Here is a 27,541-nt window from a genome sequence, read left to right as displayed (position 1 = left end):
TTTCCTGCAAATCAACGGCTTACCAAACTTATTTAATCATCAGATCTTATTAAAGTGTTAGCATCCTGCATTAGCAACGTCACTGCTAATATAGAGGCGACTTGATCTAACATAAAATACAATGTCACAACAGATATTAAGGAAAAAGAATTAAAAAAAGGAAACCAGTTCACACAGGCCACAGCTATCTCAGAAGCAAACGTGAGGCGGAATAAGCTTGCCAGGGTTCATGATATTGTTGGGATCTAAAGCATCCTTTATCTTTTTCATCGTCCTCAAATTCTCGATCCCAAGTTCTTTTTCAAGATACTGAAAATACAATGCAATAAAACGTCTTAGTAAATTAGGATACTGGATATTAGTTTGGATGAACAAGAAACAAGACACACAAATTTAATCAAAGATGAAGTCGGACAAAGTTCAAATATCCAAGAACTAAACCTTTTGTTCGACTAGTGAGTGTCGGAAAATAAAATCGATTCTTGTTGTTCGAAAGTTCCCCCTTATTGCATTGAACAAAATTTGTTTTCATTTGGCCTTTCTCCCTTTTCTTCCCCTTTTTGAGGTCCAATAATTACAAAGTCGTGATCATCAAACATCAACAGAATTTGCTTCTGTAACATAAATTCATGCAGTGTTTTTTTGGTGTACCTTGTAGACTGTTAGAATAGGAATAGAAATAGGTTTTGTATATAGTATCCTACATGGAAAAGGATTAAGATGTAGTGTCTATAAATATGGCTCAATGTAATAACGTAGATACACAATTCACTAATAATATTTTCTCACATGGTATCAGAGCTTTCGTGAGATATCTATCGCTATGCAAAATACCAGCGACTCCGGGAACCAAAAAAAAAAAGGTTCAGCGTGAACAGTACTTACCGGCGTAAACAGTAATCCCGGCGTGAATAGTTCCCCCAAATTCCTGTTGCAACTTTGATTTTTTACCATATTCCGATCGTCGGAACCCTAATCCGACGACCTCTGTCAATTTTCTGGCGTGTCAGATCATCTTTTTCCGGAGAAATCTGAATTTTCTGACGTGTTTAGAGACGGATCCTTAATCTAGTCCGACCCCACCCACAGGGATTTTGCCAGAAAACAGTCACCGGAACAGTATTTTCCGGCGGTTTAGTATTGTTTCTGCAGCTTTTATCACTGATTTAAGCCAGTGATCTCTCTTCAATTCAACATGTCTTTCGGGTTTAATATTTCTAATTCCAAAAATATGAGAATTGGAAATTCAAGTCCTATGATTGCTTCATAACCATTAATAAGGAGATCAGAAAACCGAACATCACAGTCCATGAAGAATCGACGAAGAAGAGGTCGTTTTGGAAGATTTCGATTCGACCTAAGTGTAGTTACTGTAACAGGTTTGGATACACTCGTGAAGTATGCTATTCTCTACATGGTCGACCACCCAAGAATGCTCATGTTGCTCAGACTGCCACCACAGGTAATCAACGGGTTCATTTATCCGAAGAACAATATAATGAGTACCTTCAATATCGAGCAAGTAAGCAGACATCTCCACAAGTAGCCTCAGTCGCACATTCTAATACCAATCATGGGTTGTAGACTCTGGCGCTTCTGATCATATTTCTGGTGATAAATCGCTTTTGTCGAATATTGATTATTCACCGTCTCTTCCCGCTATTACTTTAGCCAATGGGATCCAAACAAAACTTAAAGGGGTTGGACAAGCTAATCCCCTATCTTCTGTCACTCTAAACTCTGTTCTTTATGTCCCTAGTTGTCCTTTTAATCTCGCATCTGTCAGTCGTTTGACACGGGCCCTAAATTGTGCCATAATATTTCTTGATGATTCTTTTGTTATGCAGAGCCGCAGTACGAGACAGGTGATTGGTGCAGGATATGAATCACAAGGCCTCTACTATCTAACACTTACCTCTCCTAATTCCTCCACAGCATGCTCCGTTACAGATCCTCCAGACTTGATCCATAAACAATTAGGACATCCGAGTCTGTTCAAGCTACAAAAGATGGTACCTAGTTTGTCTAGTCTGTCCAAATTAGATTGTGAGTCGTGTCAACTTAGGAAACACACTCGCACTACCTTTCCACGTAGTACTGAGAGTCGTGCAGAGTCTATTTTTTCAATAGTTCATTCTGATATTTGGGGTTCTAGTAGAGTCAGTTCACCTTTAGGATTTAGTTATTTTGTTAGTTTCATTGATGATTTTTCCAAATGTACTTGGTTATTCTTAATGAAAGATCGTTCTGAGTTATTCTTTATATTCAAGAGTTTTTATGCTGAAATACAAAATCAATTTGGTGTTTCTATTCGTACCTTTCAGAGTGATAAAGCCTTAGAATACAAATCCTCCCCGTTTCAACAGTTTATGACTCACCAAGGAATTATTCATCAAACATCCTGTCCCTACAAACCTCAATAGAATGGGGTAGCAAAAAGGAAGAATAGACACCTCATTAAGACTGCTCGCACTCTTCTCATTGAATCCCATGTTCCGCTGCGTTTTTAGGGCGATGCAGTCCTCACGTCTTGTCATTTAATTAATCGAATGCACTCATCTTCTATTCAAAATCAGATTCCATATTCCATAGTATATCCTCAGTCAGCTCTATATTCTCTTCCTCCTCGTGTTTTTGGGAGCACATGTTTTGTGCATAACCTAGCTCTAGGGACAGATAAATTAGCTCCTCGCTCTCTTAAATGTGTCTTTCTTGGTTATTCTCGGGTTCAAAAGGGGTATCGTTGCTTCAGACCTGATCTCCGTCGATATCTTATGTCTGCCGATGCCACATTTTCTGAGTCTCAACCTTACTTTAGGTCTCCTTCTGATCATCCTGATATCTCTGAGGTCATACCTATACCTCAGGTTTTAACTACACCGACCTTTGAGGAATCTACAGTTACTTCTACATCTCCAGTCACAGTGCCACCACTTCTAACTTATCATCGTTATCATCATCTCATTATGCCTTTGTATCATCATTGTCCTCTGTCCCCATTCCTAAGTCTACAGGTGAAGCCCTTTCTCATCCCGGATGGCAACAGGCTATGATTGACGAGATGTTTGCTTTACACACGTGAGTGGTACTTGGGACCTTATTCTTCTTCCTTCAGTTAAATCTACAGTTGGTTGTCTTGGGTTTATGCAGTCAAAGTTGGTCCGGACGGCCAAGTTGATCGGCTAAAGGCTCGCCTTGTTGTGAAGAGGTATACACAGATATTTGGGCTTGATTATACTGATACTTTCTCCCCCCGTGGCTAAAATAGTATTTGTCCGCCTTTTTCTATCCATGGTTGTTGTCCGCCTTTTTCTATCCATGGTTGTTGTCCGCCATTAGCCTCTTTATCAGTTGGACATTAAGAATGCTTTTCTCCATGGTGATCTTGAGAAGGAAGTTTATATGGAGCAACCACCTGATTTTGTGCTCAGGGGGAGTCTAATCTGGTTTGTCAATTGTGTCGGTCACTTTATGGTCTGAAACAGTCTCCTCGATCCTAGTTTGGTAAATTCAGCACAGTAATTCAGGAGTTTGGCATGACTAGCGGTGAAGCAGATCGTTCTGTGTTTTATTGACATTCTGCTCCAGATTTGAGTATTTATTTGGTGATTTATGTTGACGATATCGTTATAACTGGCAATGATCAAGATGGTATCACTAATTTAAAGCAACATCTCTTTCAGCATTTCCAAACTAAAGATCTTGGCAGACTGAAGTATTTTCTAGGCATTGAGGTTGCCCAATCCACATCATGTATTGTTATTTCGCAACGCAAGTATGCCTTAGACATTCTTGAGGAGACAGGAATGATGGGATGTAGACCCATTGACACTCCTATGGATCCGAATGCTAAACTCCTGCCATGAGGGAGCCACTCAGTGATCCTGGAAGATATAGGCGGCTGGTTGGTAAGTTGAATTATCTCACAGTGACTAGACCTGACATTTCGTTTCCTGTGAGTGTTGTAAGTCAGGTTATGGATTCTCCATGTGATAGTCATTGGGATGCAGTTGTCCGCATTCTGCGATATATTAAGTCAGTAAAGGACTGCTTTTCGAAGATCGAAGCCATGAGCAGATCGTTGGATATACAGATGCTGATTATGCAGGATCACTCGCTGATAGACGTTCTACATCCGGATATTGTGTGTTAAAAGGAGGTAATTTGGTGTCCTGGAAGAGTAAGAAACAGAGTGTCGTTGCTCGATCTAGTGCTGAATCAGAATATCGAGCGATGGTTGTAGCAACTTGTGAGCTAGTTTGGATTAAGCAGTTGCTCAGAGAACTAAAGTTTGGAGAAATCAGTCAAATGAAACTTGTGTGTGATAACAAAGCAGCCCTTCATATTGCATCAAATCCGGTATTTCATGAGAGGACTAAGCACATTGAGATTGACTATCACTTTGTCAGGGAAAAGATACTCTCCGGAGATATTGTTACAAAATTTGTGAAGTCAAGTGATCAGCTTGCGGATATTTTCCCCAAGCCACTCAGTCGTCCTCGTAGTAGAAACATCTGTAACAAGCTCGGCACATATGACTTGTATGCACCAGCTTGAGGGGAGTGTTAGAATAGGAATAGGATTTGTATATAGTATCCTACGTGGAAAAGGATTAGGATATAGTGTCTATAAATAGGGCTCAATGTAATAACGTAGATGCACAATTCAATAATAATATTTTCTCCTATATTTTCTCACATAGACAATGTAAGGTTAACCGACATTCATCACTAATCATGTTTATGTGAACAATTAACATTATCATATTTGTAACACATCAAAAAGCCAAAAAGTGTTTGAACATTGTACCTTCATTTTCCCAGTACCAACACCATGTTCTCCAGTACAGGTGCCTGTGTTGGCAAAAGAATTAAAATAGAAAAGACCATTTCACATGCCTTAGATGAAATAGTACTTTCATCAAGAAATAGAGCCCGCTTGGATGGGCTTATGGCTTTTGACTTATAAGCCAAAAGCCATAAGTTAGGAATTCTAGCTAATGACTTTTGGCTTATTTTTGTCATTTTAACTTAAAAACAAGTGTTTAAACGCACTTTTTTTATTTTATTCAAACACCACAAAAGTGCTTAAAAGCTATTTTGGCTTAAAAGCACCTAAAATAAGTCAATCCCAACAGGCTCATAGAACCACACGAACAGCAGCAGAAAGAGTTTCTGGTGAATCATGAATGGCCGTAACTACAAAAGTTGCTAAAAAAAGCATGCATATTCAAAGTTCGCATACAAATAACTTGAATACGACAATTGGATTGATAGGTTTTGGGACAGATCCAGGAAAACATATAATCGGTTGACTGAATACAGGCAGAAGATTCTTATTATTGAAAAGAAGGGAGGAAAAAAAGTGTGGCTGCTAAGCTTTCTTTCCCCATTGGATCAATGTCAGTCGAACAACTTTTCTTGGAGATACAGTTACTGGACAAGCAGACCAAGTAAGATTAAAATCCTGTATAAGCTTATACTTAGCCTTCCCAAACTCTGCAGTGATGTACTGAACAGAACATCAATCATTGCCCAAGGTGATTTTATCCTTCTGATCGTGCTTTCACATGGATTGAAACTTCATAGACTAAAATGAAGCTAGACTACTTCCTTTCTTTTATATTCCCTTTGACAAGGTGTTGAATGGAAATTGTAGAGGAAAGAAGAGGATCACTAAGCCTCAGATAAATGCAATGTGTACCTTCCATTGATAAAGCAAGATGGACCATGAAGTGGTTTAACCTCTCAGCTTCTCGTCGTTGTTCCTCTTTGGTAGGATCAAATAGAACTACTGTGTGGAAATTCCCATCACCAGCATGAGCAATGACGGTGCTGTTAAAAATAAGAGCCAATGAGAAATATATATTGTACAAACTTGTATTCTTAAGGTTCATAATGCCCAATGGGTTAAGAGTCCAATAATTTTATGCATACAAGACATACCACGTTAAAGGAGAAGCATCCAACTCCTGTTTTGATCTTGAAATTAATTCAGCAAGGTGTGACAAGGGTACACACACGTCCTGCAACAAAACCAAGTATGTTTTAAGATAATTAAAATGAAATAAACAGAATCGAGAAAATAATATCAGGTTAAGAAGCGTATAGAAATCAAAATCTTTGCAAAAATGAGAAAATAGTCAATATATCATCTCCTATTGGAATCACCTTATAAAAAGTGATTATGAGTAGGGAATTTAACCCAAGGGTTGGCCTGGTGGTAATTGGCTTGAGGTGCTCCCTTTCAAGGTCTCAAGTTCGAAACCCACTGGGTGCAAACAATTTCTGAGGGCCATCGGACTGGGGTAAAACCTTGAATTACCCGTGGTGCACTTGCGGGAAACTCCTTGCCGAGGGCCTGTGCACCCCCAGGATTAGTCGGGGCTCAAAGAGACCCGGACACCCGGTGCTTAATCAAAAAAAAAATTTAACCCAAATAAAAGTAAGAATCTTTGCAGAAATGAGAAAATACTATTTTAATTACCTATTTTAAGTGTTTCTGAGTTGGGATTTAACTGAAAGAAACAACACAACAAAGAGCTAGTCTTTAGTCTCAAGTCTCAATTATCTATTGCTTATATCAATATCCATTAGCAGCACCCTAGCTTGGTAAGGAGCTCATTTTCAGTCCAAATAATCATGTACACGAGCCAACTTCCACTCCAAACCTGGGTTTAACTATCCGCCCAGCACTCAAAGCAATGAAGGCTTTGAATGCCAGAAACATGAATGCAGAATTACCAATGGACCATTTAGGTTCCAAGAGAAGAGAATGGAGGTTTTGGTGTTCTGCTGCAGAATGACAGAAATACTTGAAAAGGAAGCTGAAATCTAACCACGCTCTGAGACGCTATGGGCAGAATGCTTTTCCAAATATTTATGGGCTCCAAGACTCCACCCTAGTTCTGCCTTGATTTTATTCCCAATTCCAGGAACATCATTTTTTTTTTTGATAACCGAGAAATCCTTCTAACCCGTGACGTGCGCCTAACCCACACATCACGCGCTCTCACCACTAGACCAAAGCCATCGGGGCTTCCAGGAACATCTTATTATTAAAACAGCATCTAATAGCTGACTTTATGACTAAAGGGTGAGTATCAATTACGATTCTAGAGGTAGCAAAAGCACCAAACTCCTAATAATCCTATATTCAGCAATACTTGTCTTTTTTCCCTCAATTTTGCGCGGAGGTGGAGGTAGGTGGTGGTGGTGTGGGGGGGAACTAAAAAAAGCTTAATGTAATTACATACTGAAAATTTAATTAAGTAGTCCTTTATACCAAAATAAAAATAAAAAAAGGTTTTCAATAATGCCAACTTATTTTAGTCTAATGTAGCAGTAGAAACAAACCGTTATCATTGCCTCAAAATTAGGTTTCATCGCAAAGCAAGCCCAGAGTGCCTCCTTTCTTATCTACACGGTTAAGAAGCCACTCGATTAGCAAACATTGTCAGAAGGAGTGGTTAATAACTATTCAAAAGTTGGCTTCTATACCACATGGAATCACATTGTCACTGAGGTCACTTAGTTGCTATGAGCTCCATAACATAAAAACCAGTCAAATGGGATTTGAAGAGAAATTATTCAACATACACGAGATGATGGTTACATTTTACAGAAGCATGGTCAGCATAAATATTGCTCCTCTTTATTCAAATTATCAAAGGGGTGAGATTACCATGTCATGTGAGCTATTGTGGGGAACTCATAATTCATAGAGACATAAATGAGCAGTACAGAGTATGAGGGAAAATACCTTTTTACCTTCCCATCATGGAACTAGAAAATTACAATTGTAGAAAGAAATCAATTAAGGTATTATTTTTCCTAATTCACATTCCCTTATCTATTTTTCTCAATACTATCTCCCTATTTCCTAATTCAGTTTTCTCATTTTCAATTAATTGTACTAGAAAATTACAATTGTACAATTGTATTGAGTTGCATGTATTTCTCCTCATTTCATGGTTCTATTTTGGTCAAATGTAAGTTGGTGTCAAAAACATATAGGAATTTCAATTACTGAGAAGTAATCAATGACTTGGGTATTTTGCTACAAAATTTGCATGCTCCATCCACGAGAAGCCTTATCATTGTTTAAAGGTTTCCATCTTACTAGCTAGAAGTTAGAAAATCTTTTTTCTATAATGAGAAAATGATGCAAAATCAATGTTTTGTTACTAAAAATAGTAAACAAGCCCTTCTTGTGCCAGTATATTTTCTTTCATACAACACAGCATGAGACTAGAAATCTGAAAAGGTTTTCCTATTCTTTTCTCAATATTTTGGCACTAGAGGAAGAATAGGGTTTTTATAGAAGTTACCATTGCTAGCTGCCATCTACTTCACATACCATATGATATATCCGTGTCAATGCATACACTAAAAAGTTACTAGAGCCTGAAGAAAAAGTAATCTTATGAAGAAACATTGAATAGAAACATAACCAAGAAGAGATAATATTGAACAAACAGAACTAAGATAATAACGTACCTTCCAGAGTTCCTTTTTCTCTTCAGGTTCTTCAGCGAAAACAAAATCAGTACCATTGTGCTCAGAAGCTATCTTCTGAACAATTTGTGTTTGCTCACGTGCATATGCCTCTGATAGATAACGGCACAGAAGTGAGGATATAGCCAGTTAAACAATAGATGAGTGGCCTCAGTATAGTTAGTGTGTTGACTATATTCCCTCCCTACTCCAAAACCCCCGCCCCCCAAGAAAAACAACAGTCAGGTTCAATAATGAGTTCTCAGAGTGCAAATCTTAGTAAGCATATGAGGCACACATGAAAAGGGCCAGATGGAAGCTCAACACGTTCTGCAGATGAGTTGTAACCCCCCTATCCCATCTAAAGACAAAAAATAAGTCACTCATCCTGACCTGTCGAAAGGAACTAAAAATAAGTCACTCATCCTGACATGTCGAAAGGAACTTTTTGTCAAAACTCTGATTAGTCCATATGCACTCCTATATTCTGACTTATCTAAATTGTTCTTCTGACTTACTATTCTCGGAAAGGAGCTTGAGTTTTCACCCATAATGGTCATCTATTGAGACCTTTCTATCACATTATCAAAAATTGTAAAAGAACTTGTTCGACCAGATTTATAAATCAATAAACTACAAATCTTTCATAGTTGAATTTCAAATTACTTGTTTGAATAATGACTAGGATTAGTGAGTACCCAGAAATTATTAGACAAATCTGAGTCCATCAAAATAAGATCTCCGTACTGTAAGTTTCTAAATTAAATATATTTCCAGAAAACACACGATAAATGAAAACAAAATACAGCACACATGTTAAATCTTTTCGTATCAACTATTAGTCTCATTAGTACATAAATCTGGCATTAGGAAACTCAAGATAGTATTACAGACAGAAAGGCAAGTGGATTTCTGAGAGACAGAGAGAAGGAGGAGGATGAGGAGGACGAGCAGTGGAGGCGAGCCCAGAATGGAGATGAAAGAGAGAATACGAGTGAGAAAGAGCGGAAATACTGCCCGAGTTCAACTGAAAGGGATATCTCAAGGACGGTGAGAAAGAGGGGAAATACTGCATGAGTTCAACTGAAAGAGATATCTCAAGGACCATAACGGAGAGATAGAAAGGTGATAAGTGGTTTGACAAGGGAGTGTCCATCATCTTAGCCAAAACTGGACTGAACAAGAGAGGTCTATTAAATGACACCTCCTGGTGCATCAATATAATGTGCTAAATGCATGACCATCATCACTTGGAGTTGGACTTGAAATAGAAATTTAATGATTTGGTTGTCTAGCCAAACAAGTAGGAGTAACTTGGGCTTGTGGATGTGAAACCCAGATGGCCAGATCCTTCCATCCAAACGGTAACTGCTAGTACTTCATTATCAAAATTCTCAATAGAACTATAGATGCAAGCAAATTCTCATTTATGGAGTATAAAAAGAAAATCATTTTCTTGTAAGGCAACTGATGCAAGTCTGAGGTTGTAGCAGAACAGTCAATGAAGTTGGAATAGACCATGAGAGAAGCGTTCAAACCCCAATAGAGGCAAAAGGGCTAGGGATCTGTCTAAGTTTTAGCAGACAAAGGAGTACGTGTTCTAGTGGGAGATATCATCTAACCGTGGATTACTTAAGGTGCATCAGAACTGGCACGGACACAACTGTTGTAACTTCTTTTTTCGTTTTTTAGAAAAACGGATCATGCTGGTTTGCTGCCCTCTAGTACTGCTCATGAGATTAAAGATCATAACACAAGTTAAACTAGGCATTAAGCAATTATATGGTGAGACAACGATTAAGTTCTAGTATGATCATACCATAAAAATAAACAGACAAGAATTTTTATATCAAACCTCCACACTTCACCTGTGCCTACAAATTCAAACATCAAAGTTGGAATCTCCGGCAATTTTTTGTCATTTGCAAGATTGATTGCTCTGATTTGAACTTCATCCAAGAGCTCCACTCTTGACACCTAATGTGCATTGGAGCAAAATAATTACTTTGGAAAGTTATGGTTTCTGCTTTGAATTGTCCAACACTTAAATTGAGAGCCCCTCACTTTCCCCATTGCTGAATTAAGAAATAAAAAATGTACACTAACTCTACCAAGTCATCAGTTCGAGCAAATAGACGCATGAAAAGAAAATAAAGTTTCAAAAATCATTAAACTATTTGGTATCCTCTTGAGATGTGAATGACGGAAGTTCTTACACAGAGACGATAACTGGAGACGTTTTACGCTACTAAGCACTGGCTCCATCAGTACATGTAAGAAAGAAGAAAAGACTATATAGCAGGAATGAAAGGATGCATGCATTGCCAGTATACACGTAATACTCGGAGCAAGCAACACTAAAGCTATAAGAGGTTACTTATAAATAGAAGACCTTACTAAAATCATTAGTGAAAAAGAGTCTCAAAAAATTTAACGACCCAAAAGAAAAACTGAAGGTGACTAAAAACCTAGTCATGGAGGTTTTCAAAATCCAAATATTGACCAAGAACTTAGTCATGAAAGAACACAATGAAATACCCAGTTACCAGGCAGAAGAAATATGTCCCTTAAGCAGCATACTCCTTAAGAAAAAAAAAAGGTATTGCACCTTACCATTGCCTTTGAAGGTCTATCTATTTAGCAAAAATGTCTCAACACAAGTTATGCTAATCCGGTGATATAAATGCTTCTATACTTCACAACTAAACATGAAAAAGAAAAGCAATAGTAACACGCGTATTGGATTTGCATATTTGTGTATTGTTCAAGAAAGTGGCGTAAAGGCTCTTATACATGAACCCAGTCTGTATCGACTAACATTCTAAGGCCCTAGTGGTATAAAAGCAAATACACCTTTTCATATGTGATAATAAATTATCTCAGTTTTTAATGAACTTCACACTGCCCGAGCCATCATCCACCTCATGTGTCTAGATGACTTAAAGAAAACATATCGTGTTTTTAAAGGTAACATATTTGTATATTAATATATAGACTACACAAAACATGTGGAGTCAACATAATTACAGAGGGATGCAGAAGAAAACACTTAATCCTTTGCCGTCTCACAAAGATTCTAAAACATCAAAATAGATTCATGATCGTCTAAATACTTTCACTTACACCGAAAATAGAAAAGAACTAAACACTTCATTTTCATCTTCTGGATATGACTGGATTTTATCTTCAAAGCTTCTTTGATTTTTCTCTTCCCAAATTGTCTACCAGATGCAAACTGGGATAATCCTCCATCTCTCTTTCTAATTAGAATAATTACCTTCTCTATTCCAACATGCTAGAACTTCAGGTATTCTTCTAGGCATAGCCCACATAATACCCCTTAAGATGATGAAGATCCTCCATAACCGCACAGTCAATTTATAGTGCAAAAAGAGATGATTAATTGTTTGTACCTCTTCTCCACCTAAGTAGCATTTAAAATATAGTTGGTATCCTCTTTTAGTTAGATCATCCTGTGTCATAACTGCCTCTTTTGCAGTTAGCCATGTAAAGCAAGCAATTTTATAAGGGATTTAACTTTCCAAATCAACTGCATAATCACCATGCAATCTGGTTGTGTTTAAAAGGTTAAATTCCTTATAAGTTGATTTAACAGAGAACTTCCCTTGCTTATTCCCCTGCCAAATCATACAGTCCACAGAAGTTGAATTCCTGTTGAATTGTTAAAACTCTGTAATTCTGTCAATCTCCCAATCATTTCATAATCTTCTCAAGGTAAAGTTCCACCCTTGGTTATTCCATAAGTCCTTTATTGTTGCTTCTTGTTGCTGACTCAGACTGTGAATATCTGGAAATAGTTATTTCAAATTCAGAGGTCCTTGGCCTAGCCAATTATCCTCCCAAAAGGATATCTTCATGCCATTTCGTACTCTGAAATTTGACTTATTCATGAACTAAGGCCATAGATTCCCGGTTGACTTCCAAAGACCGACTCCATACCATTCACAGTTTTGGTTGTCCATTTTCCTTCCATGCCATACTTCTCCCTAATCACCTATTCCCATAATGATTGTTCTTCAGCAGCAAATCTCCATAACCACTTCATCATTTAACTTTGATCTGACAGCTCAACTTATTGATTCTCAAAAAAAAAAAAAACTTATTGATTCTCAGGCCCCCTCCTTCTTACTAGTTGTAAGGGAGTTCCATTTAACTAAATGGATATTTTTCTTGCCACGGTTTCCTTCCCACAAGAATTCTTTCTTAGAGCATCTATTCTCTCCAGTACATTTACAGGTATTGGAAATAGTGACATTATGTAGGTAAGTATAGCATCCAGTACAGAATTATCAGTACACTAATCTACTTTGCCTTTGATTTGTACTTTACTCGTAGACAATCGAAAACCATTGCCCATCGGTGCACAACTATGTCTCTCTTTTCTCTAGCAAATTTAAAGGACAATTCCATACAAATCTAGTTCACTTTTCTATTAACTTATATAAATTTAACAAGGCATGATTAGATTTACATGCAACAAATTGGAAAGCTGTCAATGCAATTAATGGAGCCATACAGAGAACAGTATCATGAATATACATTAGGAGACTGGTCCAACTAACTTCATTAGAATTTAGTTATCATTATCCTAACACATATCAGTTGTTGAGTTCTGACCTGTATGCCAGAATGCATTGTGGCAATAGCAACATCTGCTGCATCCTTAATTGTAGGAAAGTTGCACATTGCAACCTGTGCCAATATCATGTAAAAGAAGAGTTCAACCCAAAGCTTTTTACAGCAAAACATAAGAACGCAGAACTCTCTCTACAATGGGGTTACATAGACCGGCCTAATAGTAAGACAAACATGAAAAATATGATTAAGCCTCTAACTTAATGAAGATACAGGGTGTCATACAGAACAAATTTATTGCATCAACTCCTGAGGGACATCACACAGATCAAAAGCAGCGCCTTCAAAAATTTATCATTGCAGCGATCACACAAATGAGGCCTAGTTTCACCGGCAAGCCTGACACCACAAGAAACTCAAGTTCTTTCAGGACTCCATAGCAACAGGGTAGTATGTATCTTATCAAGTTCTTTTATGTCTCAACAGCATCAGGGCACATGTAATCTTAAGTTCTTAACTTAAGTTCTTTCAAGTCTCCAGGCAAAAATGTAATTTGCAATCTTACCCAGTCATATTAAATAAAAAATCAAAGTTACCATTACATCATAGTTTTACATGAATATCCATTTCCATGGTTTTAGGACTTCTGGAGACAAAAGAGGTATTAAGTAAAAGACGAACAAATCTGGACAAAGAGCAGCCTAGTGCACGAAGCATTCCACGTTCACGCAGGGTCCTGGAGGAAAGGGCCGTACCCTAAGGGAGTACAATGTAGGCAACCTACTCTGACCCAAGTACCAATGGATGATTCCACGGCTCTAACCCGTGACGTATCGGTCACACAGAGACAACTTTATCGTTGCTCCAAGACTCCCCTTCACGAACAAATCTGGACATTATTGATAAAAACTTTTGAAGATAACTAAGCTTTGAAGGACACCTGTAAATGTATTTCACTATGACTTGAAACTTCAACGTCTCTTAGGTATTTTGGAAAAGTTTTTCAGTAGTTCAAAATGAGTCATTTTTCAGAAAATCCATTTCTTATTTGATAGCCAGAACAGGGACCATTAGTTTGATTTACAGAAGCTTGCATATTCATCAAACATGGGCAAATTTGTCTGATCCATATTCAATGAAATCTCAAATAGCAGTCAATGTTTACCGATCTGAATTCATATATAGATTGGATTAAACACGACTGTTTTAATAAAGTAATAATATCATAAAATTATTCAAAAATATATGTTTTTCTACAAGCGACACCTAATCTTCTATACATAAAGGAACCTCATGGGTGCACCAAAAGGAAATTAGCGATAAGAGGCTATTCCTCAATTGTACAAAGTTCATTTCAAGATTTTCAAAAGCTCTTCTATCTCTTTCTCTCCAAATGACCCAAATGAGAAATATTGGAGCAACATTTCATGCCCTGGGTCTTCTCTCCCACGTACCATTTGAACTGATTGTTAACTCTTTCACATTACATGGCATCACCCAAGATATATCAAACCAACACAGAATTTTCCATAATAACCTCGAGACTATCTGACAATGAAGAAGGAGATAGTCGACGTCTTCACCTGAACTCTTACACATATAACACCAACTAACGTATGTAAGCTTCCTCTTCCTCAGATTCTCGATCGTCAAAATCACCCCCGCTGTTGCTAACCAAGTGAAGAAGAACACTTCTCATGGTATCTTAGGGATGCAAATTAATCTATGTGGGAATGCAACCTCCTCCCTATCCAGTAGTTTCTCATAGTATGACTTAAAAAAACTCCATCGTTCCCACCTCCCACCTCCCTTACATTGTGGTTATTGTGTGGTGTTCCTTGTTTATAAAGCAAACCGGCTACATTTTGGAGTTCTAACACTTCCCAATTCTGAAATTCCTCCTAAATCTCAAATCCCAAAAGACTTCTCCATCTTGTATAATCTCAGATTCATAGGACTGTCATCTCCTTTTGGCAACATTTTGTAAATATTTGGTAATGTAAGTCTCAACATATTGCATCACCTGTGCCCCCAAAACTCACCCTCCTCCCACCCCCCACCCTGTAAGGCACAAAGCTACTAAACTCTTTCCATCCCCTCAACATGTTCCTCCACAACTCGCATCCGTAAGGCACGGTTACATTTTTAGTCCTCCAAGCCCATACCAAGACCCTGCAGTTTTCCCCTATCACCTCACTAAAAAGCATGTTCCTCTATCCCAAATCTCTATAAGCATTTTCCTCTTAAGGCCTTTTTTTTTTTAAATAACCATGGTGTCTGAACCAGCTTGCGCGCACCTCGACTAATTCCACGGGATACCTGCCAACTCCCACCAACAACAAGTATCAGGTAACTCTGTCCACCAAAGCTGGGACAAATGGGAAGAAATCACCCAATGTTTTTGTCTACACTGGGATTTGAACCTGAGACCTCTTGGTTCTCAACCCACCTCATTGACCACTAGGCCACACCCAAATCCCTATAAACATTTTCCTACTAAGGCCTTGTTAGAAACCTTCACATTTTAAGATCCAAGCCCACCAAAACACTTGGAGTTGTAACAGTTTCCCATCGCACCAAATGAACTTCCTTGCCCTGTCTGTCGAATCCCATAGGAAATTTCTATTAAGTCTCTCAAAATTCTCTGTAACACTAACCAGTACATGAAACAAAAGACATAAAATATGTGAGATGCTCGATAATGTGCACTTAATAACACTTCATTTTCTCTTTTAAATAAAAATCTTTTCAGTCATCCTAAAAGCCTCTCCTGAAGCACCTAATGGTAAGCTGAGGTAGGTGATGGGAAGAGTGCTGACCTTGTAATTCAAACCTGTGAGTGAATCTCATATCCACCACATTTCCAACTAGTATGATCTAGAACTTCTTGAAGTTGGTCTTAAGGTCTGGCACCACTTGGAACCTTGTTAATACATGTCCCAAGTTTTCCAACCGAGTCCTATCTGCATCACAATATACCAAAGTATTATCTGCAAACAATAAATGTGAAACCCTTACGTTACCATGTTCCCCAACAACATTGAAGCCCCTCGGGTATCCACCCCTCACAACTTTATTCGTCATCCTACTCAGCACCTCCATTACTACAATGAACAACATAAAAGATAATGGCAACGAACAGCATAAAAGATAATGGATCTTCCTGTCTCAAGCCTCCCAAACTACGATTAAACATGACATAAATCGTATTCAACCAAATTACACAAAAGGATGTTCCCCAACAACATTGAAGCCCCTCAAGTATCCACCCGTCACAACTTTATCTACCATCCTATTCAGCACCTCCATGACTAAAATGGACAGCATAGAGGATGATGGATCTTCCTGTCTCAAGCCTCTCGAACTATGATTAAACATGACATAAATTGTATTTAACAAAATTACACAAAAGGAATAGATCACAGAGTTGAATGTAAGTAGATATTCCCCAAGTACGTGAAATAGATGACAGAGTTGAATGTTACAGTGCAGAGCAGACCTCATATTTGAGCATGTTTATCACGGAAAAGGATAAACAGTAAAATACCACTGACGATTGTGGAAGTTTCTGCAAGCGCAAGGTAATTCCAGTTATAACACCCAAAGTGCCTTCACTTCCAATCATCAGCCGCGTCAAATCGTATCTGCAACAGGCAGTTTCACCAATTTTAACTAATGCTATGTGGACAGTTTTCTTAATGTACAAAATTGGTAACTGATATCAAAACTAAAACAATGAAATCAAAGCTAATGTAATTCCAGGGAGAAGGAAGAGATTCTCTCTCTGGAAGATCAAAGAATTGATCATCACACTGACAGCTCTTTCATTGGGATTATTTGTTCTCCTAGCCTTTCATGAGATTATCTTCAAACTTCATCAAAATAATCTCAATTTCTCCCCCTCCCTTCTCCCCACCCACTCGCGACTGATGAAAACTCCAACATTTGTGTCCCATGTTATTAGCTTTCAATCCCACCAAATACCTCCTCTCTCACGCACAGCTCACTTCCCTCCATGCAGTATCTCGGTGATTCTACTTTCAAAATTCATAACCTGAAACTTTTTGGAGTTCGAAATCCATCTCTATCTGAGTTGACTGGAGGCTAAATCCTTGAACTTACCTTCCTCGTCAAAAACAGTGGAAATCTTATTTGATAAATTATCAACAGAAACAATGGCAAACAATGAAAACAAACAGCATTATCATTACAGAGAAGATGCATTTGCTTCCAGTTATCATACTTTTTGAAAACCAAATTGCCTATTCTCATTCTTCATTTTGGAACAAGATCAATTTGTCAGAATGAAAAGAAAAAGGAGATCAAGTTACAAAACTTCGAGACTGATATAAGCAAACACACCCAGCAGCACTTTTCCTGGCACGGGATGCAGTCTTCATAACTTCTCCATCAGCTAGAACAACCTGCAAGAGAAACTAAATTTAAAATCTTGCTCTCCCATCTATACAGGTTTTTGGTGTCAACATTACAAACCTTGAGATTTATGACATTATCGCGCATTGTACCATACCTACATGCTAAGAGAAAGAACTCTTAGTTGGAAACAAGCCAGAGAGTAGTAACTCCAAGATTGCGAGATCAAGATATTGTAAATCAAATATTGACAAGATCACACTTAGAACATTTTGCTCCAAATTGAGATATAATTTTTCGAAAACTGTCAACAGGCATAGCCAACTTCCTCCTCTTGCATTTTCTTGTTGGGGCTACTGAAGATGAACCATCAATTACTATAATCAGATTACTACTAGTTCTAGAAATGAAAAGGTCAACAAGAAGAAGCTCAATCAGTTCATGAAGACTGCTACAGATGGAAACTTAGAACAATGAAGAGGAGCAAGTTTTGTCATGCAATGAATTCGGCTTTGCACATTCCTGTTCAAGAATCACCAGATGATTTCTCTTAAAGCAAGCTAACTTCTGGGTCAAATTCACACGAGACAAAAGTTGACTGGTTCACTTTTGCATCAAACGGACAAATAAATAAGTAATAAAGAGTAGGAAATAGAAACAAAAGGTTTAATCTATGGTTTCAACTAGTCTGTACCCTGATGTATGGTGTCTAGATGATTATGGAAACATTCTGCATGGTTGAAGATTCTTATCCATATGGAAACCCTCGTAGATGGGCTCACTAGACCACCACTTTATGAAACATAACAGCTGAACATCACCACTTTTATAAACATAACAGCTATCATGATCTAACTACACTAATAAACTAACAATTTCTATGCCAAGTGCATATTTTAATAACATGGAAGTGCTACAGCACGAGATTCCAGTAAAAAGAAAAAGAACAAAGAGCAGAAAACAGAAAACAGAAATGTAAGAATGAATTAAAATATTAGAAAAAATAAACTATGGGAAGACATCTGGAGAAAGAAAACAATTTAGTAACCGAAGATCAGAACTCTCGCTGGAATGTGGGGGCTGCGGGATCCAGGAAAATGCACGACATTAAAGATTGTTAGTTAGAATGTTTTTTATATAAAATATGCAAATTGTTAGTTAGAATGTTGATGGCAGATATATTCTGTTTTCAAGAGACATATAGAGGAGTAGACAGTACAGAAACTAAACAAGCATGGGGGAATAGATAGGCTGATTCTTGTCTTCTACATGTCCTTTCACATAGTGTCTCGATTCTTATCTCAGGCCAAGCAAGGAACTTTTGACGACAATGCCAAGGCCCTTACCATGTAACATTGAAGCTCTAACATTATGTTGATATATTTACGTACACCTCATGTAGAAACTTAACACATATAAGGCATATAGTCCAAAGTGAATAGTTCCATTACCCAGATCTTGAATGCAATGTTTCATGGTTTGCTTTTAAATTTGTGAGTAAGAATCCAGTCATACCTATTTATCTAGAAACAAAAGTCACATGATGTTTTAGTTAATCATAGTATACCTCTAAGATTTGCGACAACACTTAGGGTGTGTTTTGTATGAAGGAAAAAATTTTCCACGGAAAATCTTTTCCTAGAAGATGTTTTCTTGAAAACAAGTGAATTTATTACTTATCTTCTAGTGTTTGGTACTTTGGTAAGTAAGCAACAAAATATTATCCCAAGAGCATTTATATGTAATCTAGCAAAACACTATGGGGGTGGGATGGAAGGGGGGGTGGGGGCTGGGGCGTTGGGTGGGTGGGGAGGAGATCAATGAACTTGGAATGTCACTTATAGGACTTGCTTTCCCTACTTCCATTAGGGAAGTCATTTTCCTCATTTTTAAGGAACTTCTCAAACATTTTTGACCAACCAAACATGAGAAAATTGGAAAATGTTTTCCTCCATACCAAACACACTCTGGGAAAAGAGAGAGAGAAGAGTTAAACTCTGAAGGCACATAGAATATAACTAGAGAACATTTTCCAGCAGCAAATGAAATGATCAGATTAACACCGAGGGAACAGTCTCAGAGCAATTACCTCACTGCTAAAGAACCAGAGCAACGTGTAGCACACATTCCTCCGATGGTTGCCCCAGGTCCTAAAACAAATATCAGTACATAACTAATGCCGTATCATCTGAGATGAGTAGAGACTTCGTACATAAGAGTAAACAAAATTTTAAATTAGCAATAGAGCATGGATAAAAACAGGAAAAAGATATAATTTCTTCTCAGGATATTGTCTTAGCCCATGTCATTTTTTATTTGGACCAATTTAAAACAAGAATCGTTCAACACGAATTAAATAAATCACTTCAGAAAGATTCCTTTTTTTTTTTCTTGTGATAAGCAACAACGGAAAGAGTTGTGCACTTCCAAACTTGTTTAAATCTTTTTTTCTACGTTTCTCTTACACTAGTCTCTATGTACGTGCTTTGCACGAATATTCCATGTCAATTATTGTAAAATTTGCATTAAAATAATAAACTTTTACTTGTATGTATTCACCTGTATCTAAATGAATATTAGTCGAAAAAGATGAATAATTATATTAATTATCTAAAGGGTTCAAGTTGAGTAGGACCAAGACAGAGTACTTGGAGTGCAAGTTCAGTGATATAGTGCATGAGGCTGACGTGAAAGTGAAGCTTGGCACCCAGGTCATACAGAAGAAAGATAGTTTCAAGTATCTTGGGTCTATTATACAAGGAAATGGGGAGATTGATGATGACGTCACACACCGTATTGGTGCAGGGTGGATGAAATGAAGGCTTGCCTCCGGAGTGTTGTGTGACAAGAAGGTGCCACCGAAACTTAAAGGCAAGTTCTACAAAGTGGTGGTTAGACCAACTATGTTGTATGGGGCGGAGTGTTGGCCAGTCAAGAAATCTCATGTTCAGAAAATGAGAGTGGCGGAAATGAGAATGCTGCGATGGATGTGTGGGCACACTAGGAGCGATAGGATTAGGAATGAAGTCATCCGAGACAAGGTTGGAATAGCCTCAATGGAAGACAAGATGCGGGAAGCGAGGCTGAGATGGTTTGGGCATGTGATGCAGAGAGATGCAAATGCCCCAGTGCGGAGGTGCGAGAGGTTGGCCAGCGACGGTTTCAGAAGAGGTAGAGGTAGGCCGAAGAAGTATTGGGGGGAAGTGATTAGACAGGACATGGCGCATTTCCTGCTTACCGAGGACATGACCTTAGATAGGAGGGTATGGAGGACTCATATTAGGGTAGAAGGCTAGTAGGTAGTCGCGTTTATCCTTTCTTACGAGTAGTCATGTTGCTCTATAGTTTCTTGTCTCTTGATTTCTGCGAGTATTTGTTGGTTTATAATGGCTTATTTACTTTCATTGTTTTCATTTTCATAATTGCTTTGATTTGTTTGCCCGTATCTGACCTTTCTTATGCTTTTTCTTGAGCCGAGGGTCTTCCGGAAACAGCCTCCCTACCTAAGGTGGGGGTAAGGTCTGCGTACACTCTACCCTCCCCAGACCCCACGTTGTGGGATTCACTGGGTATGTTGTTGTTGTTGTTGTTGTTGTATGGTTGTTGTTTTTGCTCTAGATTTCTAATTATTAAATCTCATGTTAAAAAGCATTCGTTTCTTTTTCTCTACAGATATTTGATTTCTAGGATTAGTAAGTTAGTAGTAATAGACTACGTTGTTAGTAGTAATAGACGTTCTATTAGGTAATTCAGTAGAAATAGGATTAGTAATTACTAACGTTAGTAAAATTAGTAAGGGAGGTAGTTCAATAGAAATAGGATTAATAATTAGTAAAATTAGTAGTAATAGTAAGGGTATAAAAGTCGTTCAATAGTTTAAGGCTATTTTGGTCAACCAACATTTATATTCATGCTTTTATAATAATTTTAGATTAGAAAATCCATACCAAGCATGTCCTTGGTCTCTCTTTTTTCTTGAGAATAATACAGAAACACCTTTGACAATCTTCTTGAACATTAACAAGGAAACCTTCTGGTTACAAGCCAGCACACAAAGTGGTTTTCCAAATTATTTAAAGCAATTACAACCAGATTCACAAGAATCACAACAATTTACTAGATCATGGTCTGATCCAACTTTTACTGATAAAACTTTGAGCACTTATTGTCATCATTATATGGCAACTGATAAGCTCATATGAAAGGACGGATTGCGTTGGGGTAGATTTATTATTTTCTAACAACAAAATTAACATACCCAGATTTATTATTCTCTACGTAACTCTAAATACCAAAACCTATGCATATAGAATGTGTTTGGGAAAATATATATTTCTTAATATTCCACTTTACTGTCAAAGTTCTTTTATCATTTCCTACTTGGCTAAAAATAATGAACTTTGCAAATGCCTAAATCACGTATAGGGATAACATCAACTTTGAGTCGGTGCACAATGTCTAAATTACTGTTCAGCAGTACTTGCAAAGGATAAATAACAAGTATGAAAACATCTTAAAGCCCAAGAAAGGATCTAATTCAAAAAGATAGTAGGAAGTAGAAGTGACAGAAATGAGAAAACAACAAACACTTTTAACTAAAGAAATATAACAAGACTAACCAGGATCAAGGGGAAAAAAGAGACCATAGGGCTCCAAGTATTCATTGAGCTCCATCCATCCAATGCCTGGTTCAACCACCACATCCATGTCCTCAACATGCAAAGCTTTAACACGCTACATTTTAAGTAGATTCACAAAGAAAAGTAAGGACTACAAAGACCCGCGAATAACGCAAGAATATCCTAGCAAAAGCAATTTTTTCAGGACTGCAGCCGCCAAGACAGTCACCATGTTTAACTGACATTGCAGCATTAAACTGGACACAGTTGAATGGAATTCCCAAATTAATATATTCACAACTTCAAAGTTAAATGTTTTTCCTCTCGCAAGCTCATATAATAGGTTAATTTCCAAGCGAAAGAGAAACAATCTTGTAAGATCTCCAAAAAAGAATAAAGAAAAAAAGAACCAGGGTGGAACAAAGAAGACTCTGCAAAGGGCCAAACCACCTCAGAAAAGCCTAAAAGAATCGATTACTAAATCCCACTGAAAGTATCCAGCAAAAGCTGACCTTGGAAATCCACTTAACCCTTCTATTATACACCCCTGTGGACTATAAATAGAGAAGTTTCCACAGTTCTCTTTATGTTACATCAAAATGGGCAGTTCCTGCAGCAATTCAGTAACTAATTGGTATTTCATTACCTGTAATGCATCAGTCATGGTTTTGAAGAGCCTCTTACCGATCATTGAGGCACTAAAGCTCAACTGTTTACCGATGGACCCTAACAATCATTATCCAAAAATAAAACATATAGCACACCAACTATAAGTTCCCAAACATTTCGGGGTATCAAGCCTAGGTGAGCAGCCAGATGGCATCTTCAATTAATTACAATTTACAATAGTCTTTTGCAGAAAAGACACCAAAAGCAAGTGCCAATCCCTTAATCTTCAGTACGATCTGCTCTCAGAAAACACAATTTTAAGAATAATCTCAACTGCTAAGTCATAATGTGAAAATGGTCGCTGAGATACTATCAAGAACCATATTATATCACGACCTAAATGTGATCTATTATGCTTAGGATCCATCAATCTGAAGTGATATAATTGTGTGACCTAATCAAATTAAAATAGATTGGTAAATAAATGAAATTTCAAATATAAGCCCTTACATTCATCAATGTCATATCAATGCAAACACCACCGTTGGGAGATAAGGTGTGTCCCTCAATAGAGGTAGCTCCACCGTAGGGAACAACAGGGACCTGCAACAACAATTTCCTGAATTGAATTGGATGATGTACATGAATCAAACAAGCATAAAGTCAAATTAACTGGGTAGTCAAGGTTTATGACAGATATTGACTTAGGGAACATATGGTGTATGGACAAGTTAAACATAGATTCTGTTGAATTATGGTGTGATGATTAACAAATATGGCAGCTCAGTTGGTGGTGGCTACAAGCTAAAGGACTAGTTGGTTCTTGTGTAGTGCCTAGCACTTATCCTAGCGGGAGTAGGATACACTTTCGCGCGAGATATTTCATAATTTTGTAGTTTCATAAGCCAAAAAGAAATAATAGTTAAGACTATTATGATTAGTGCAGTATAATTAAGAAATAAAGTAAATGTTACCATTATAAATTTTTATAATATCAAATAAAGAACAATTCTAGAAAGAAATTCAAAAATAGCATACGAAAATATGAAATTGTTGGAAAGTTAAATATTCCATTTCCCTTCTAACATGAAATATATTTTAAATACATTCCTTAGCTTTAAAAACAATACAACAGAAAACACTCTATACAAATGAAAGATAACAAGAAATGGAAAACTAAACAAGCAATAACATAAAGGGCATCTTGTTATTTATGTAAAGAAATGGTTAATTAAACAAGCAATAATATAAAGGGCATCTTTTCCATTTACATATTCATGTACAGGTATTTTTAACATGCTCAGTGTTATTCACATGGAATTCGGCACAATATAATATAAGCAATACAGCATAACTAATGCAGGCATTATCAACAAAATCCAAAAATTGCAACCAAAAACCCAACTGTTTATGTAGAATTTTATTAATGGGAGCATTTTCATAATGCAGGTTACCAAATAACTCCTAAGGGTATTTCATTGTACTTACCACATAGCATCTATGCCATTTAAATGAAAGAAATTCAAGTTACTCTTCAGCAGGTAAAGGACATGAGAAATAGCCATTTCCATCTACCGATAAATGCTTGAGAATGTTCAAGTGCTTATTCATTGCCTTCAGTCAAAAAGTTAAAGCAAAAAATAGATATTAAAGAGTCCGAACAGAGCAATTCAGACCTTATGCAGGTTACAGGACTTAACTATCTTAGACACCTCCTCCCCAGACCTGCATTAGGGAGAACAGGCAGAATGATTATCATTATGTTTTCCAATAGATAAAAGCTTCACCATGAACAATAAAATCACCATAAAATAAAATAAAACCACTGTAGCTTCACCTTGCTGAAAAAGCTAAAAATTTTAAATGAAATTTGCTCGTATTAAGATTTAAGGTATTATACAAAGCACACTGATTACTTGTCTGTACCATATGATAGTTTGACTTAACACATCCTTCTAAGTTCAAATTGCAAAACATCATGTCTAAAACGTACGGGAGTGTGAAAAATCTAATTTTTCATTTACTTGGAGATGCAACAGTGGAAAGACATTCATGTTACTATTTACCATGGTAGCCATGAAGATAACAGTAAGCAAAAGTAAAAGTACTGTCAAATTGGAAAACTAAACAATATCTTAGAATATCCGACAAATAAAAACAACGGTGTTCACTTTGAGACTAGGAGAGTTCAGAAGACAAACCCTCTTAACTTTCAAGACCGATCATTTTTTTCTCTGTTCTTCCCTTTTTTTTTTTTTTTTGTATGATATGTGGAGAGGGAATACCCGACATCTATGTTGCTCGGACTCTTCCAATAATATTGACGGGGCGTGTCGGATCCTTCAAAAGTAGTGCATTTTTTGGAGAATCTGACACGGGTGCGGCAACATCTTTGGAGAGTCCAAGCAACATAGCATGACATAAAGCACATGTCAACATGCCCTACAATACCTATGTACATAGAACTTGTGGCCTAATAAAACATGAACCAAATTGCTTTAGCGGCTCAGCGACCAACAAGGAGTTGAAATACATCCCACATCGGAAGCAAAGAAATTAGAATAGTAACTTTGGTTCAAATTGAGTCTGACCTTGGATAAACTACAACATCAGGAATGTTTACTGCTTTATGAAAGCTGTTTTGTGGCTTCCCGTGAACATATCTCTCATCTTCGTCCGTTGTCATGTTCTCCTACATCATATTGTTTCAACATACCTCAAACCAATTACAAAACTACATATAAAATTCCACTACTTAGCTAAATATTATCTGATGCTGCTAGAGATTTATAAGGCTTGGCTAGCAGGATTGGGTGGAGTTTGTAGAGAATCATAGTTTGTAGATTCTTGATCTTTTGGTATACCCTTTGTATACGGCCGTTGTGGCAATGTTTATGAACGAAAATACTTTTACTTGATCCAAAAAAAAGGCTTGGCTAGCAGTGAAGACAATCTAAATTAGTTAAATAATTAGAAAGCATGATATATGCTTATATTCAGGAAGCAAATTAAGGACCAAATTCTTAATATGTATTAAATAAATTCAGCAAAGAAAAATCTTAAAACATAATACCTGGCAAATTCCCTTCAATTCTTCTATAAGCTCTGGTGGAACTTCCCTACGAGAACCTTTCACGGCATAATCTGTGCTACCTTTGCCACCAATTTTCACACTACCAAACACATAAAAGAAAATCAATAAGTCCACATATCTAAATCATATGAAGGATAAAGATTTATATCTTCCCGGACCCATTTCACTAATCAATCAAGTCAACAATGCCTCAATCCCTAATCAATTGAGGTCTACTATAGGCATCATCTGTAACCATCTCACTCCATTGAGGTTCATCTCATTCCAATCAAACCTCATACATTCTACATAACCCGTGAATATCCAAAGGCTGCAAAATCTAGCTCAAAGCATGTGACTTTCTTATTTTCCAACATGACTTCCCCATACAAGCTCAATTTGAATAGAAACAAAAAACAAGTGTCATTCTTTTCAATAACCAACATTGTTTTAATATAACTAATGATCCACACGGATTATTCATATATAAGCTTTAATAAAAATAAAATTTCCAAATTGTTAAACCACAAAAAATGAGTAGAATCTCAGATAATAAACACATTTCAAGAGAAAAAAAATCAATGGCATGACTAATTTATCAAATAGACTAACAAATGTAAACCAAAAGAAGTAGTATCATTCTTTCCAATAGTTAAAACCATCATTATACTAATTTCCCTTTATATCCAACATACATAATCAGAAAAAAAAAAAAAAAAAAACTCAAATTTAAGAAAACCCAAAAGAAAGGTCCGCTCTTTCCAATTGTTAAACACACCACCATTGGGGTAATAATTCTACAACAACAACAACAACATACCCAGTGTAATCTCACAGAGTGGGGTCTAGGGATGGTAGAGTGTACGCACACCTTACACCTCTACCTAGGAGGTAGAGAGGTTGTTTTCGATAGACCCTCGAGTCGAGGAAAAACAGTTCAAAGCAGTTTGGAAAAGAAAGTAGCGGAAATGAAGAAGCCATGGCAAAATACTACAGAAAGCATGACACACTGGGGCAATAATTCTACTTCAAGAAAATATTTATGGCATTACTAATTTATCAACAAAAATGGGGATATTTCAAAAATATACCACTTCTGAAAATATTTACGCCACGTAGCTGAATATACAATATTATTCAGCATTATACAATATTATACAGCATTATACATAATGTATCAACCTTGTATAATAGTGTATAAAAGGTGTTTATACACAAATATGGACTAAATCCGGTGTTTATACCCAAAGTATGTGCTACATGGCTTAAATAGTTTAAAAAATAGACATAGAGGGTAATTTTCTCACAAAAAAAAGACTACCTTTTTGGGTCAGAAAGTGGAGCATCATTGAGAGAGAGTGAACCAGCAGAGACAGCAAAGGCTAAAGGGATTAAAGAAGCAAACCATAATGGAGTTTTCCCGTTTCTTGAGCAAATTACTGGCTCTATAAGGCTAGATGGATTATGGGGTCTTTGGATAATTGAAGTTCTTAGATTATTGCAAAAGGGTTTTGAGCAGGATCGTAAACGAGATAACAATGAAGAGAAAGCCATGGCCAAATGTTATTGTACAAACAACAATTCGGTTTTCTTGGTTCAGTTTATGCTTGATAATAAATTGTCGAAGATTTGGTGTTGGTCCAATTATATGGGTGAAGTCTACGTTTGATAATAAATTGTCCAAAGATTTGGTGTTGGTCCAAAAATATTGGTTCAGTTTATGTTGGATAATAAAGGGAATTTGGCACAGTGGGTTAAGTGTTGGGCTAATTTGG

At 37.1% G+C, this 27,541-nt stretch overlaps 1 protein-coding gene across 7 annotated transcripts; it reads right to left on the bottom strand.

Moving 5' to 3' along the window:
* On the bottom strand, positions 1-27,541 carry LOC132644041 (D-lactate dehydrogenase [cytochrome], mitochondrial). 7 transcript variants are annotated; one of them, XM_060360582.1, is made up of 18 exons: positions 27,088-27,535; positions 25,767-25,866; positions 25,285-25,385; positions 24,370-24,418; positions 23,204-23,296; positions 22,085-22,199; positions 19,555-19,615; positions 17,586-17,622; positions 17,454-17,515; positions 16,591-16,735; positions 13,134-13,208; positions 10,364-10,472; positions 8,499-8,608; positions 7,356-7,418; positions 5,946-6,025; positions 5,704-5,834; positions 4,810-4,853; positions 1-309 (listed from the first exon to the last, which is right to left on the bottom strand). In XM_060360582.1, exons 1-18 carry the CDS (start codon positions 27,318-27,320, stop codon positions 190-192), a joined length of 1,728 nt encoding a protein of 575 aa, XP_060216565.1. In that variant the 5' UTR covers positions 27,321-27,535; the 3' UTR covers positions 1-189. The 7 variants fall into 7 exon arrangements, 6 of the variants coding, with proteins under 6 accessions (XP_060216565.1, XP_060216566.1, XP_060216567.1 ...); XM_060360583.1 differs by having other exon boundaries at positions 22,109-22,199; XM_060360584.1 differs by having other exon boundaries at positions 16,639-16,735; positions 27,088-27,534.

The sequence above is a fragment of the Lycium barbarum genome, chromosome 6 (genome assembly GCF_019175385.1).
Source record: "Lycium barbarum isolate Lr01 chromosome 6, ASM1917538v2, whole genome shotgun sequence".
Taxonomy (NCBI): Eukaryota; Viridiplantae; Streptophyta; class Magnoliopsida; order Solanales; family Solanaceae; genus Lycium; species Lycium barbarum.
Note: the sequence above shows the minus strand (reverse complement) of the source record. Positions and strands in the feature narration are given on the sequence as shown.

Coding starts and splice junctions, on each gene's coding strand:
- LOC132644041 (XM_060360582.1), bottom strand. CDS start 27,320: ATGGCTTTCTCTTCATTGTTATCTCGTTTACGATCCTGCTCAAAACCC. Junction 17,623..19,554: donor TCTGGTTCTTTAGCAGTGAG/GTAATTGCTCTG, acceptor CTTAGCATGTAG/GTATGGTACAATGCGCGATA. Junction 17,516..17,585: donor ATAATGTCATAAATCTCAAG/GTTTGTAATGTT, acceptor TTTCTCTTGCAG/GTTGTTCTAGCTGATGGAGA.